Raw genomic sequence first — 14,164 nt, 5'->3', positions numbered from 1 at the left:
CATCTCCTCCATGTATTTTTTGCCTCTTCCCTTTCCTTTTCCGTTTGGAGACGATATGTTTCCCACTCATTTTTTTGCCTCTGAAATTCAGCTACCTGATCTGCTAATTGTTGCTGATATTCTCCACGGTAGTTGAAAGCTGAGAAAGCATAGAAGGTGTGTAGACACTAGAAGAGCTACTAGTGCGGGTTGATGATTTTTTGTAAAGAAGATCACCGCTTGTACCTAAGCCGGAATCAATCCTTTTTTCCTCCCACCCACTGTCTCAAAGTACACTTCATTGGGATCTTTGTTGACTCCCTTCTCTCTATAATCATCCAATTTCTATTATAATTATCCTACATCAAATAGACAATTTAATATGCATACATAATATTTTTAGGAAAAAATAGACAAAATTTTGTTTAAATTTATACTAAAAAAAGATATAATATATATATATATAACTTCAACAACATTATAATCAAAACTAAAAAAAGAAAATGTTCATATCTCTATTATATAAGGCAACACATGGGGGACACCAAAAAATAGTAAAAGAAATAAAAGAAAAAAAGTATGCTATCACGCGCTATCGTATGCATTGAGTGCATGTAAGGTTATTAGATTATTAAAGTAATGGTCAAAAGTCGTATTTTGCCAAATATGAAAATCAAAGTGTTACAAGTATGTTAAAACTTAAAACTTCAAATACATATGAAAAAAAAATATTATTATGCATTAAGTATGCTGTTAGATTACTCTTAAATCTCAATTCTCAATGTATGTAGTAGTGGTAATCTAGATGAACAAATTATATTTTGGCAAAGTGTGAGAATTATTGTATGGTTCATTTTTTTTTATTGAAAATACTTATATCAATGTACTTCGTACATAGAAGTAACTTCAGTATTACTATACTTGGTAAGTATTTTGTAGAAAGAAAATTTGGCATTGTTCTTTTTTGGTGCAAAGAAGATATGGAATTGTGGGTTTTCGTCCAAAAGATTTGGCTCAGAGACAGAAGTATGCTAACTCTGTGACAACTGTTTCTTCACTGTACCTTTGTTGTTGGGGGTTTTAGAGGAGTTACATCTGCAGACCTTAAGCCATTAAAATTTTCTTATTTTAGATGGGTTTTTAATTTTGATAGTGCAACTCTTTTGATCTTTACGTACTTCTTTACTCTGCATGCTACTGTGAAGTTCTTTATAGTGAAGATGTCTATGCAGTAAATTATAACTAATTTAAACATCGAACAATATAAAAAATAATGAAGCTTTAATGCTTAAAATACTTGCATTTCTAGAAAAAAAATATATTATGTCATCCAACCAACCATCCAAATATATTTATAATTTGTTATTGGAGCAAATGAAGTACACTAACCATGATTTGTTTTGATTTGGAGCCAATGAGTTGCTTGCCTTGGCCGGGTTGTCGTTCCTTTGAATGCGTCTCCAAATAAATATCAGCAGCTTTTGGCAATACTCCTCCATTTTTTGCAGCCTAGTCAAAAAAATAATCAACTTTATTATTATTTTAGACTATATAAATATCGAACTTATAAATGGTTACTAAAAGCAATATATACTCACCATCCTTCTTGCATACTCGGCTGTAGAAATTGAACCTTGACAATGTCCAGGTTCCACAACACCTTCCAGCATCCTCCTCTCTTGTTCTTTTTTGCTTGTTCAGATTTTTTCTTAAACTCATCCTCTTTTGTTTTTTGCATAAGTTGTTGGTGTATTTCCTCCGGCATCCATATTGGTCTTACACCTTTTCTCTTCGATGTCACCCAATGATGCATGTCTTTGAGTCTTTTAGCTGCTTTGCGTTGAAAGCCTTGTCTTACTTGCGAATCCAACTCCGAGCGCCAAGAGTATTTACGCTGTATCATGGCAAATATTAGAACTGACTAAATATTTATAATCTTATATGCGATAGACTATAATTAAGTTAAAGTGTTAACCTTGAAAAGATTAAACCAATGATCTTTTGTTGATTGACTTGTTTCAGTCCAATTTCTACATGGCTCAACGTAGTGCTCTTTGAAACATTCCGTAATAGATCGAGTGACTTTGTTATTGTCAAACCTTAAGAAAAAAAAAAACAATTATAATACAACACAAAATTTGTAACATAATTACAATAAAAACCTGTCATTCACTAAGAAAGAATTAACATATACTAAGATGGATAATATAAACACTAAGATGAATATTATAAACACTAAGAAAGAATTATCATGCACTAAGATGAATAACAAAAATTATAATATGAAACATAATGGATTAAAATCATTTTTTACCATAGCGTATTAGGGTCCAACTGATTGCTTGCAGAATGCTCGCCTTCACCTTGCTCCTCTGTGGTGACAGTATCAGAATTCGATGGAGGATTCTCGCCCTCAGTATCATTTGCCAGATGTGGAGTACGCTGGCTTCCTGAAGCTCTACCTTGCCCGCTAGAAGAAGCCATCTAAAATAACACAGATTAGTAGAACGAATAATGTAGTATAAACTTCAAAATTTTTTATATCAAATTTAAGAATAAAATAGGAATCAACTTAAACTTCTTAACATATTATATAATATAAAGTGCAAACAATAAAAATTATAAAATCAATCATTACTAAATCCACCAAACATAATACAATGTATCGAAATTTAGAAGTTCAAAGACACTACAAAATCTAATGTATGATTCACGGTAAATCTTCTTCCGCATCATCATCATCATCAAAATCTTCGAGATTCTCATAAACTTGTAGATCATCTTCACTATCATCCTCGTCGCCATTATCAGAATCCCTACTATCGTTAAGCATTACATCCTCTTTTGTTCTTCTTCCCCGTCAAAATCATAGTCTGGAATCTCATTTGGAGCACAAAGAGTTGAAGGAACTCACTTATCTCCTCTTGAAAGAATAATGAGTCCACTGGAGTTTCAATTGAAGACCTTGCCTTAGTCTGAAACACTGCCCACCATTGCACTCTACCCCTACTTAAACTAGGATAAGGGGCATAATAGACTTGGCTAACTTGGTATGATAATACAAAGGGATCATATTTTGGGTACTTCTTACTATGATTTATTTCAATGAGTTTGTATTGTTCATGTACATTTAAACCACTCAAAGAATCCATCCAATTGCACTTAAACAATATCGTCTTGTAGACTTCCAATGGACCATGGTAAACTAGTTCAATTACTTCCTCCAAAATGCCATAATATATAATCAACTTCCTCGTGACTTTTAACACACACTCCATAGTTCATAGTTGATTTGTGTTTGCCATACTCATGTGTTTGAAAATTGTATCCATTACGAAAAACTGATTCCATGACTTCACTTGTCTAACGGGGCCCATTGCAAGAGCATGAACTACATCGATGTTAGTCCCTCCTGTAGTACCTAATTTCATATTATAGAAAATTTACATAATTTGCGTTAGAAAAACCTTTTTCATTTAGTTAAGACTTATATTTTATTAATTAAAAACTCACATGGTTTTTGAACCATTTAGGATATTCAGCTTCACATTTGCTCCAGATCTCCTCCAATGATATGTGTGGATGTGTCTCCAATATATGTTTTTCGAAAATCCTATTATTATTGACGAAGCACGATTAGAGATGTTTTTAACTAGTTAAACATCACTGGCATGAAAAACATATTTACCTTTCATATTTGCTTAATATACCACTGTTTGCAAGAACATAAAGGTGTGCACGATCATACTCTTTATCTTGCAAGAAGCGTAAACGGCCGTTGGTAGATGTACGCCCACAATCCACCCTAAACATCTCAGGAACTTTGGATCATGATGGTTCTCAATAACTGAAGTGACGTTTCTACCCAAATCTCTTGTTTTAGTATCAACTTCTGGTTGGAAGTAATTCGAACAAAAATATGATATTTCCTCACATAGGTATGCATTGCAAATAGAACCCTCCACACGTGCCTTCTGTACAACCTTACGCTTCAAGTGATTGAGAAACCTACCAAATAAATCAACGTGTAGATATCGATTTGAAAACTTTGTCATATTAGAACTTCATTCTTAAAAGACGTATTTTTACTAAAAATTTCTTTGTTACCTTTCAAAGGGATACATCCACCTATATTGCACTGGACCACCAACCTTAGCTTCATAAGCCAAATGAATCGGCAAATGCTCCATCGAGTTGAAGAATGCAGGAGGAAATATCTTTTCAAGTTTGCACAAAATTTCAGCTATATTTTTATCCAAACGATCCATATCATCGACTTGGATAGTGGATGCACATAAGTCACGAAAGAATTGACTGATCTCAGTAATTGCTTTCCAAACATGCGAAGGTAGCAACTCTTTTAAAGCAACCGGTAGTAACCTCTCCATAAAGACATGACAATCAGCTTTTCATTCCAAAAAGCCTAGATGTTCGAAGATCACACATCTACTCAAGTCAGATGCATATCCATCCGGAAACTTTAAGTCACGAACCCATTCACATAAGACCTTCCTTTGAGCCTTGTCAAGTGCAAAAGGGGCTTTTGGCATGATTTCGTTTCCCCGTTCGTCGTAGGTGAGCTCTAACTGTCGACGCTTACATAGACACTTCAAGTCTTTTCTCGCACTAACATTGTCCGAAGTTTGGCCTTTCACATCCATCACTGTGTGTATAAGTTGATCAAAGAAGTTTTTCTCAATGTGCATGACATCCAGGTTGTGTCGAATAAGCAAATCTTTCCAATAAGGAAGTTCCCAAAAAGAACTTTGTTTAAACCACCCTTTTTAGCTTTCTTCAAGATTTTGAGAGCTTCAGGGCCATCAGTGGCTTTAGGCAAGTCTTTCACACATTGCCACATATCATCTCCGGACATCATAGCTGGAGCCATGCCATTTTCCACTTTGTTTTTGCGAAAAGCTGTTTTATTTTTACGAAAAGGGTGATCATGTGGAAGAAACTTCCTGTGGAATCAAACCATGAGACTTTATTGCCATTATCAAGCCAAAATGCCTTAGTTTCTTCCATACAATATGGACAAGCCTTTTTTCCAGCAGTAGCCCATCCAGACAACATACCATATGCAGGAAAATCACTTACGGTCCACAGAAGCGCTGCACGAAGCATGAAATTTTGTTTCTGTGAAATTCATAAGTCATAGCACCAATCTCCCACAATTGTTTGAGCTCTTCAATTAATGGTTGCATGTAGACATCTAAATTACCTTTGGATTCTTAGGACCGGGAACTAGTAAAGAGAGGAACATGAAAGGCTTTTTCATACACATTGATGGAGGCAAATTATATGGAGTAAGAATTACAAGCCAACAAGAATATTGTCCTCCAACTTACCAAAGGGTGAAAAGCCATCAGTGCACAAACCTAATCGAACATTACGTGTCTCAGAGGCAAAATCAGGAAAAGTGGTATCAAAATGCTTCCACGCCTCACTATCACTAGGATGTTCCATAGTACCCGGAACCCGAGGTTTTTTGGCATGCCATGTCTTTTCTTTGAAAAATTCTTTGTCGCATAAAGCTTTTGCAATCGGTGTTTAATAGGAAAATATGTTAGGACCTTTTCTGGAATAAGCTTGCCTTTAGGAGTCTTCTTGTAGCGATCACACTCACATACACTACACTTCATAAATGTGCATCGCCTTTCCAAAATAGCATACAACCGTTACGACATGCATGTATCTTCTCATGTGGGAGTTGTAAGCCTTTAAGAACTTTCTTAGTATCATAGAACGTTGTACTCATTTGGTTGTTATTTGGAATCACTTCATTAATAAAGATGCAAATCCATCAACACACCTGTGTGGTAAATTGTACTCACACTTCAAAGATATTATTCTTGATGATATCTCCAAGACAGATACTTTGCTCCCTTCGTACAACGGGCTATCAGCAGCTTTAAGGAGCTCAAAAAATTTCTCAGCTTCGTCATTTGGCTCCTCTTCGACATTATTTATTTGCTCATTATTTTGGATTTTCTTCATTATGTCCAAGAGCATCAACAATCATGTCTCGATAAGGATTTGATGGCTCCGATGGGGGTTCGTCAACAGTTTCCCCGTGACATAGCCAAACAAAATAGTTATGACAAAATCCTTTTTTATAAAGATGTTCTCTAACAATGTCAACATCAAAGAATCGTTTGTTGTTACACCGAAAGCATGGACATCTAATTTTCTCAGCGTCTTTGAATTTATGATTTTGTTGTGCGAATTCAATAAAATCTCGAACTCCATTCACAAACTCAGTCTTGAGAAAGCGTCCCTCGCGCCTATCATACATCCAACTACGCTCTCTTCGTTTCATGATATTCAATTCTATACAACTCAATTAAAACAATATATTGACAAACTTTAAAATCAATATCGTCATTTACTACATTAAACTTTAATCACTTCAAAATGAAAATAGGAGTAGCATACATTATGATTTTAAATTACAAGTTATTTGCAATAAGTCAAATTAAAGTAATTTCACCCTACTATCAATTTGTTCATATACCACCAATAGTCTATACTTGCAAAGATTTAGGAAATAAGAATCAATTCCCTCCTAAAGCTCACCTACTGACTAGAAGTGGTCCATACAATTTTAAACTACAACAAAAACAAACAAATCCAACCAAAACTTATAGCCCAAAAATAATTTGATTAAAAAACGTATGTACTAATCAAAACCATACACCATATATATGCTACAAATGGCAACTTCTCTCCACTTCTGAGTGGACACTTTACCACTTTTTACTATTTTTTAAATTTCTACCCCACCTCTCTCTTTCCCTCTTTAGATTTCCAATTTCAGAAACTCTCACACCTTCACAATCACTGTACTTCCTTCCCTCACACTTTTTCTCTCTCAATCAATCCCCAAAAAAAACCCATATTTTTTTTTGCAATTTTCTCAAGTTCCTACGTACAGTAACAAATTATACATTTTAGACAAAGACCCTTTATGTTAATTCAGTTCCTTAAGTTCAGAATATGCACATAAATTCAAAATTCTAATTTGGAAGTTGAGTACAATCAGTAGATGATGCATTATAGCAGATTTCAGTGTAGCAAGTATATCATACTTTTTTTAAAGAAAAAAACTCGGTTTTCCTCCGATGCCTTATACAATAATGCAGATGAAGTGGCAAGATGCAGATTGATATATAGCATTAGATATTGATGGTAGCATCCCATAGCCTCATTCGGCCATAAATTCAGAATTCTTATTTACCTATACATATGAAAGTAAACCAAGAAATCCAACAAATTGCAAAGAAACTACAATGATGGGTGCAACAAACCAAGAAAGAGAGAATAAATTCATAAAATACCACGAAAGAGGAAAGAAGAAAAACCTGCTGTGGGTCGGCGCTGTGCGGCGGTTGTGCAGGTGGTTGGATGATGGTGCGGCAGTTGTGCAAGAGGTGAAGGTGCTAACCTGAAACCGGCGAGAGAGCATAAGAAACTTCAAAATTCCAATTGAAATAAGAAACTTTTAAGGAAAGAGATGAAGAAATTCAAAGATGTTATACGCGAAATTCATCTATGAACTAACCTGAAACCGGCGACGGCAACGCAATGGAGATGAAGGTGCGGCGGTTGTGCAGGACTAACCTGCAGAAATTCAATGGAGATGCGAAACTTTGAAAAACCGGCGACGGCAATAGATGAAACGAAGAAACGAACAGTGCGTAGTGATGTCGCGAAACTTTGAAAAAAATAGATGGACTAACCTGAAACCGGCGACGGCAATGCAATGGAGAGGAAGAAAACCGGCAGCTGATGATGGTGAAGGAAAGAGGGGCGTTATTTTTAGGGTCTGTTATTAATTACTGAGAGTACTATAGTAGAGTAAAAAGGGGAACGTGGGCGTTAAAATCTCAAAAGGTACCAGTAGTATTTTACCGACGGCATATGGTCGGTGATTTTTGAAATGCTGTTGGTAATTACCTACGGAATCAAGATTGGGGTCGGTTTACAATAAAAGCAGTCGGTAATTACCGACGGTTTAGGTAAGCGGTCGGTGAAAATTAGGAACGGTCGGTAATTGGCGTCCTCTCACAAAACGGTCGGTGTTTTAATAATTAACAACTGTATTTGCAGCGGTCGGTAATTGTAGTCGGTAAAAACACGGATTCTAGTAGTGTAGGAATCTACAATTATATCTAGGGTAGAATATATTAGAAGACTAAGTAAAGATAGTTACATAAGAGTAGTAATAGGCTACGTTCAAGGAAGAGTATGCAATTAGTTTGGGTTTGGCCATGATAATTTCTCTATCTAGTCAATGCAACTTCCAAAGGAAAATCTTCAGCCTAACGGGGCAAATTGCAAGGTGATGAAACAAATGTATGGAGGGGAAAAAATGATGAATTTGGTGGAGGATAACACCACATAAACATGTATTTATACTTAATATTCACATGTCCTTTTGATTTTGAAATTGAAAAGTTGCTTGAATTACTTCCCTAATTTATGCAAAATTTGATATTTATATGATATCAATCACGTGGTTATTGTCCTAGATTGATTACTTCATTGTAAAAAAATATCATTAATTGATAATTTCCATATTAAAGCTTGATTGAATCAATCCCCTAAAATCACGTAATTCAATTTAGGAATGATTTTGATTTAGGTGATCAACTTGCACATGATTTAGGTGAATGTTAAGAATTTCGGATACTATCAATTTAAATTAAGTGATTGATGGGCAATTACCATTAACATTGGCAATAATTAAGATTAATTGATAATTTAAATTGATTACCATTTTTATTTGGGAATTTAAAATTTTGAAACATAACCAATATGGGAACTATAAATTTTGGCCAAAAGTATATGAATTTGGGATTTTAATTGTGTAATTGTAACGATAATTGACGTCAATCACATTAATATATAAATGAGATATGCTTGATTTCCGGAAATCTCATATGAGGTCATGCTATTAATTGCCTAATTTAAATACTCAATCAACATAACTCACGATTTTTTTAGCATTTTACAAAGAACTTTCGGCCACAATATAGTGAAAGGCCACGTGGACAACGAATTTGAGAGTCTTTGGTTTGAGAAGCTATAGAATTGCTCGGTGAACATGAGCTTGGCACGTAGGATTTAGGATTTTACTTTAGATAACAATATAGATAGATAGATTGTACCTTAGCACATTATTTAAGATTGTCATGTAAAAAAGGACATAGATAGAAAATAGTTTTTTTTTAAAAGCAACCCATGTGATAAGAGAGAGATTGAGAGAAAATATTACCAAATAAAAAAATATTACCAGTAATGTAAAATTTTCAAATAAAGAAAATGTTGCAATTAAAAAAACAACGAAGGAGTAATTACTAAAGCTTGTTTAGGGATTATCTAAAGTTTTCTGTTTTTTGTTTCAAAAAAAAAGAAGTCGTATCGTATTAATTGTACAATATACCTCAAAATTATTCATAAGTACATTAATTACAAAAAGCGACAATAAAAAAAATTGAAAAATAAATTTATTGATTTTTTTTTTTTTTTGCTAATTAAGTGAGTATATTGATTAAGAACATGCCAATTTACAACCTAACCTATCCTAAAGGAGGAAAACCAACTAGGTTGGACTCCCATACCCTTTAGGATAGTAGTAAACAAGAAGTTTACATTGTAATTAAGAGATCCCTTAACCACAATCTATCTCTCATAGTAGTTTTCTTTGGCAAAACACTATAGATTCTATCTATACATGTATGTTTAATCCTATACACATGTTTCTCCACTGTGTCTAGTTTACTATTCCATAACACACCATTCCTTGCACACCAAACTTGATACACTGCAGCACAGATGACAGCTATTTTAACTTGTCTTCTGAATCTTGACTCACCATTGGTATTCACCCTAGCAATCAATCCCTGAATCGATAGATCTTGTGATTGTATTTGCATCCACTGTAAAATACTTCTGAGGACAGCTTTGCTAAAATGGCATTGAAAAAACAGATGGCTGTGTGTCTCTTCTGCTGAACCACAAATCAGGCATGTAGCATCATCTAGCACACCCACTTTGGTTAATCTTTCAGCTGTTTTCAATCTGTTTAACATTACCAACCAGCATAGAAATCTATGCTTTGGAATGTTCAATCTACCCCAAATAGCACCATGCCAATTCACACTTTGCTGCTCATTCAACAGCTTCTTGTATATCTCTTTGACTGAGTATACCCCCATATTCAATATCTGAGGCAGAGAGAATTTCATCTTCAACTGATCTTTAACCTGGCAAATCATCTTCCAATACCAACTACACTGCTGAGGATGGTTATACTCCCACCAATCTTCCTCTTTTACATACTGCTCATGAACCCATCTTATCCATAAGTTGTCTTTCTTTAAGACAATAGCCCACACATACCTCCCTAGGGCTGCCTGATTCCAAATCAAAGTGTTTTAATTCCAAGCCCACCCTCTTTTTTACTACAGCAAACTGCATCCCATTTTACATTCCCTGAACTTTGACTGTAGTGCTCACCAGTCCAAAGATATGATCTGCATATCTTGTTTATATCTTGTAATACTTTCCTGGGGATGATCATTATCTGTGCCCAATAAATATGCAAACTCATGAGGACAGAGTTCACCAAGCATAATCTTCCTTGATATGATAGGTGTCTGCTACTCCAACACCTAATTCTAGCTGTCATTTTTTCCACAAGGCCTTCACACTCTTTGATGCTTAGTCTTTTATAACATATGGGGCCCCAGGTACCTGAAAGGGAACCTCCCCAGACTAAAGCCTGACATATGCAACAGCCTTTGAACTTCCTGCTGCTTTAACCCCACTGTATACAGTTCAAACTTTTGTTTGTTGGCTTCTAACCCTGAAGTCTCAGAGAAATGAGTGAAGCCTTGCAACATTCTCAGAACAGACTTGAATTCTCCCTTACAACAATGATGATATCATCTGCAAAACACATATGATTGATTTTGATACCAGTGCATCTAGGATGAAACTTGAAATCATCTTTCTCACCTACTTTCTTCATTGTTCTACTGAAATATTCCATGCATATCACAAATATCAGTGGTGAGAGGGGGTCTCCTTGCCTAAGGCCCCTCTTTCCTTTGAAAAAACCAACCAATTCCCCATTTATCATCAAAGAGAAGCTGGGAGTTTTAACACATTCCATAATCATCTCCACAAAACTGGAAGGGAATTTCATAGCCTGCAATAGCTCTTCAATAAAGCACCAGTCATTGAATCATAAGCTTTTTTGAGGTCCATTTTGATGATGCAACCTGGAGCAGCTTCTTTCTTCCCATAATTCTTGACAATATCTTGACAAATTAAGATATTGTGTGCTATAAATCTCCCTTTTATGAAGGCTCCTTGGTTTGCAGCTATAATTTCAGGAAGAATCTTGTTTAATCTAGAACCAACAACTTGGTGATGCACTTGTATATAACATTGCAGCAAGCAATTGGCCTGAATTCAGTGACATTACCAGGGCATTTGACCCTTGGAATCAAAGCCAAAATAGTATGATTTATCTCTTTCAATAATTTCCTTGATTGAAAGAAATCCAAGACAGCAGCAGTACATTCATCACCTACAATACTCCATGCATCCTTGTAGAAAGCTGACCCAAATCCATCAGGCCCTAGTGATTTATCACCAGGGATAGAAAAAATTGCCTTCTTCACTTCTTCAGGAGTAAAAGGAACCATTAGTGTTTGACTTTGTTCTTCAGTCAGTACAGGTCCAGCATCAATCACCTCCTGTTGCACATGACTCCTACTATTCCTAGGAGTACCAAGCAGCTGAGTGTAATAGAACAGAAATGCTTTATTCACCTCTTCATTACCTACCACCCATCTCCCTTCTATATCAGCAACACCATAAATTGTGTTTTGGAGCCTTCTGGCCTTTAAAGCATTGTGAAAAGCCTTTGAGTTTTCATCTCCATCTTTTATCCATGCTAGCTTGCTCTTCTGTTGCATAAAGGAAACATATTTAGCATGAACTTCTGATACTCCAGTGCAGCTAGTTGTTCTCTCTCTCTAGCTTGAATGCTAGTAGCATTAAGATGCAACATCTTCTGAGCTTCTTGCAAGGCTATATGTGCTTTTGTATCTTCAATGTGAATCTGAGAGAACCCCTGTTTGTTCATCTCTTTTAACACTTTCTTCACCTGCTTCAGCTTCTGAGTGAACTTGAACGTTGCACACCCTCTAACATCAAACCTCCAAGCATTCTGTACCTTACTTAGGAACTCCTCTCCCATACTCCACATATGAAAATATTTGAAAGGTGCTTTGATATTCCTACTTCCTTCATGGACTCTAATCAGTATAAGGGTATGATCAAAAAGGCCTTCCTCCATAAACATAGCCTCTGCAGTACTGAAATGATCTCTCCATTTCTCATTCCCAAGCACTCTATCCAATTTTGAGAAGACTCTATCACTACCTTGTTGTTTGTTGTTCCAAGTGTAGTAACAGCCATTTGACTTAATATCATCTAAGCCACAATGATTAACACATCATTTGAAAGCCTCCATCTCACCATCTCTAACTACTGCACCTATTCTTTCATCCTTATTGAGTACACAGTTAAAATCACCTCCAATTATCCAGGGCTCTATCATGGTGCCAGCTTGTACCATCAGATCCTGCCATAGTTGTTCTCTATCTCCTGCATTATTGAATGCATCGACAAAAGTGCTACAAAAACCTGTAGTTAACCCAGTAGGTTTTATAAAGCAATGAATAGCCTGAGCACTCATCCACCTTATATCCACTTGAAAACTCAATGGATTCCAGGCCAAAATGATTCTACCACCATTGTGGTATGATGAGTTTGAACAGAAACACCATCCACTAAACAACCTTTGGTATACTATTCCCATATTTTTTGCTTTTACTTTAGTCTCAAGGAGACTAACCATTCCAAGGGATCTTTTATTCAATAGCTTCTTCACTTCATTTCGCTTCATCATGCTATTGATCCCTCGAACATTCCATATCATTATACTATCCATTTTCTGCAGGAGAGTCCCCCCTCCTGGCACTCATAACCTTCTCTGCTTCACATGTAATAGTTCCTACTATCACTTGCTCATCCTCCAATTCATTCAACACATTGAAAGAATTTGTAGTTGTAACAGGTCTAAAGTTCTGTGCTAATTTCTTAGCAGTATGATGAGTCTCTTCAAAAGGAACTTCATCTCCTGTTTTATCACACACTTGCACTGAAACCTCCTTTTCCCTCCAGACTTTTTTCACCACACCTCTATTGCACAGTTCAGTCTTATGACCAAACTGCTTACATTTCATACACTTCTTTGGCTTCAATTCATATGTCACCTCAATTACAACCTCAATCCCTTTTTCATTCACAAAGATCAGTTGATCTGGAAACTCCTATTCAATTTTCACCTCTATCATCATCCTCGCATACTGGAGTTTCTCTCTTTTAGCAGTTGCAACATCAACTTTCACATATTTTCCTATTGGACTTACCAATTTTGCAAGGCATTTTTCATTCCAGTATTTAAAATCTACCTTCATCTGAATCCATGTAGGAACAATCTCAAATTGATCCTTAATCACTCCATATCTTGTTCCCAAGCTCTTACAATCATCGGCTTACTATCGAAAAAAGGTATAGGTCCATTGAGAACAGCATCCTTCTTCTCCATAGTCATAAACCTCACAATATACACTCCCTTGTTTATCATCGCTACATTAAGCATTTCAGAGTCAGAAGCCTTCCATTACATATGGAGGTGGATTTGCACCAACAATAAAAACTTTCAAATAAATTAGAGAACTAAACACCAAACGATAATAACAATATAAATCTGAGTTTGTTTGGTTACATATAGGAATTAATATTACCTATAAAATACAATAATATTTTCCTGCAAGTTCCAATTTTTAGAAAATGGTAAAATTATTTGATTGATCATAGTAAAGTTCTACTTACTCAAGCCTCACTAAATAAGTAATTTCTTCCATTTTATGATAAATAAAACTTCATAGAAAATACATCTTACTTCTTAAAAGGTTCTACTTCAATTAATTTCTATGTCAACCATAGCAAACTTGTTTTGATATTTAGATGATATCATTTGTTAATTGATACAGTACTCTACATGTGGAAATGAATATCCCCATGTATATTGGATGATTAT

At 35.4% G+C, this 14,164-nt stretch overlaps 1 protein-coding gene across 2 annotated transcripts; it reads right to left on the bottom strand.

Moving 5' to 3' along the window:
• Positions 1-1,058: 1,058 nt before the first annotated feature.
• LOC125493456 (uncharacterized) lies at positions 1,059-7,818 on the bottom strand. 2 transcript variants are annotated; one of them, XM_048636840.2, is made up of 7 exons: positions 7,719-7,818; positions 7,541-7,599; positions 7,341-7,423; positions 2,294-2,463; positions 1,955-2,078; positions 1,578-1,873; positions 1,059-1,488 (listed from the first exon to the last, which is right to left on the bottom strand). In XM_048636840.2, exons 4-7 carry the CDS (start codon positions 2,461-2,463, stop codon positions 1,332-1,334), a joined length of 747 nt encoding a protein of 248 aa, XP_048492797.2. In that variant the 5' UTR covers positions 7,341-7,423; positions 7,541-7,599; positions 7,719-7,818; the 3' UTR covers positions 1,059-1,331. The 2 variants fall into 2 exon arrangements, with proteins under 2 accessions (XP_048492797.2, XP_048492796.2); XM_048636839.2 differs by lacking the exons at positions 7,341-7,423; positions 7,541-7,599; positions 7,719-7,818 and adding an exon at positions 7,068-7,317.
• Positions 7,819-14,164: the final 6,346 nt, after the last annotated feature.

This window comes from Beta vulgaris, chromosome 9 (genome assembly GCF_026745355.1).
Source record: "Beta vulgaris subsp. vulgaris cultivar EL10 chromosome 9, EL10.2, whole genome shotgun sequence".
Taxonomy (NCBI): domain Eukaryota; kingdom Viridiplantae; phylum Streptophyta; class Magnoliopsida; order Caryophyllales; family Amaranthaceae; genus Beta; species Beta vulgaris.
Note: the sequence above shows the minus strand (reverse complement) of the source record. Positions and strands in the feature narration are given on the sequence as shown.

Coding starts and splice junctions, on each gene's coding strand:
- LOC125493456 (XM_048636840.2), bottom strand. CDS start 2,463: ATGGCTTCTTCTAGCGGGCAAGGTAGAGCTTCAGGAAGCCAGCGTACT. Junction 2,079..2,293: donor TTGGACCCTAATACGCTATG/GTAAAAAATGAT, acceptor TTTTTTCTTAAG/GTTTGACAATAACAAAGTCA. Junction 1,489..1,577: donor CCGAGTATGCAAGAAGGATG/GTGAGTATATAT, acceptor TTTTTTGACTAG/GCTGCAAAAAATGGAGGAGT.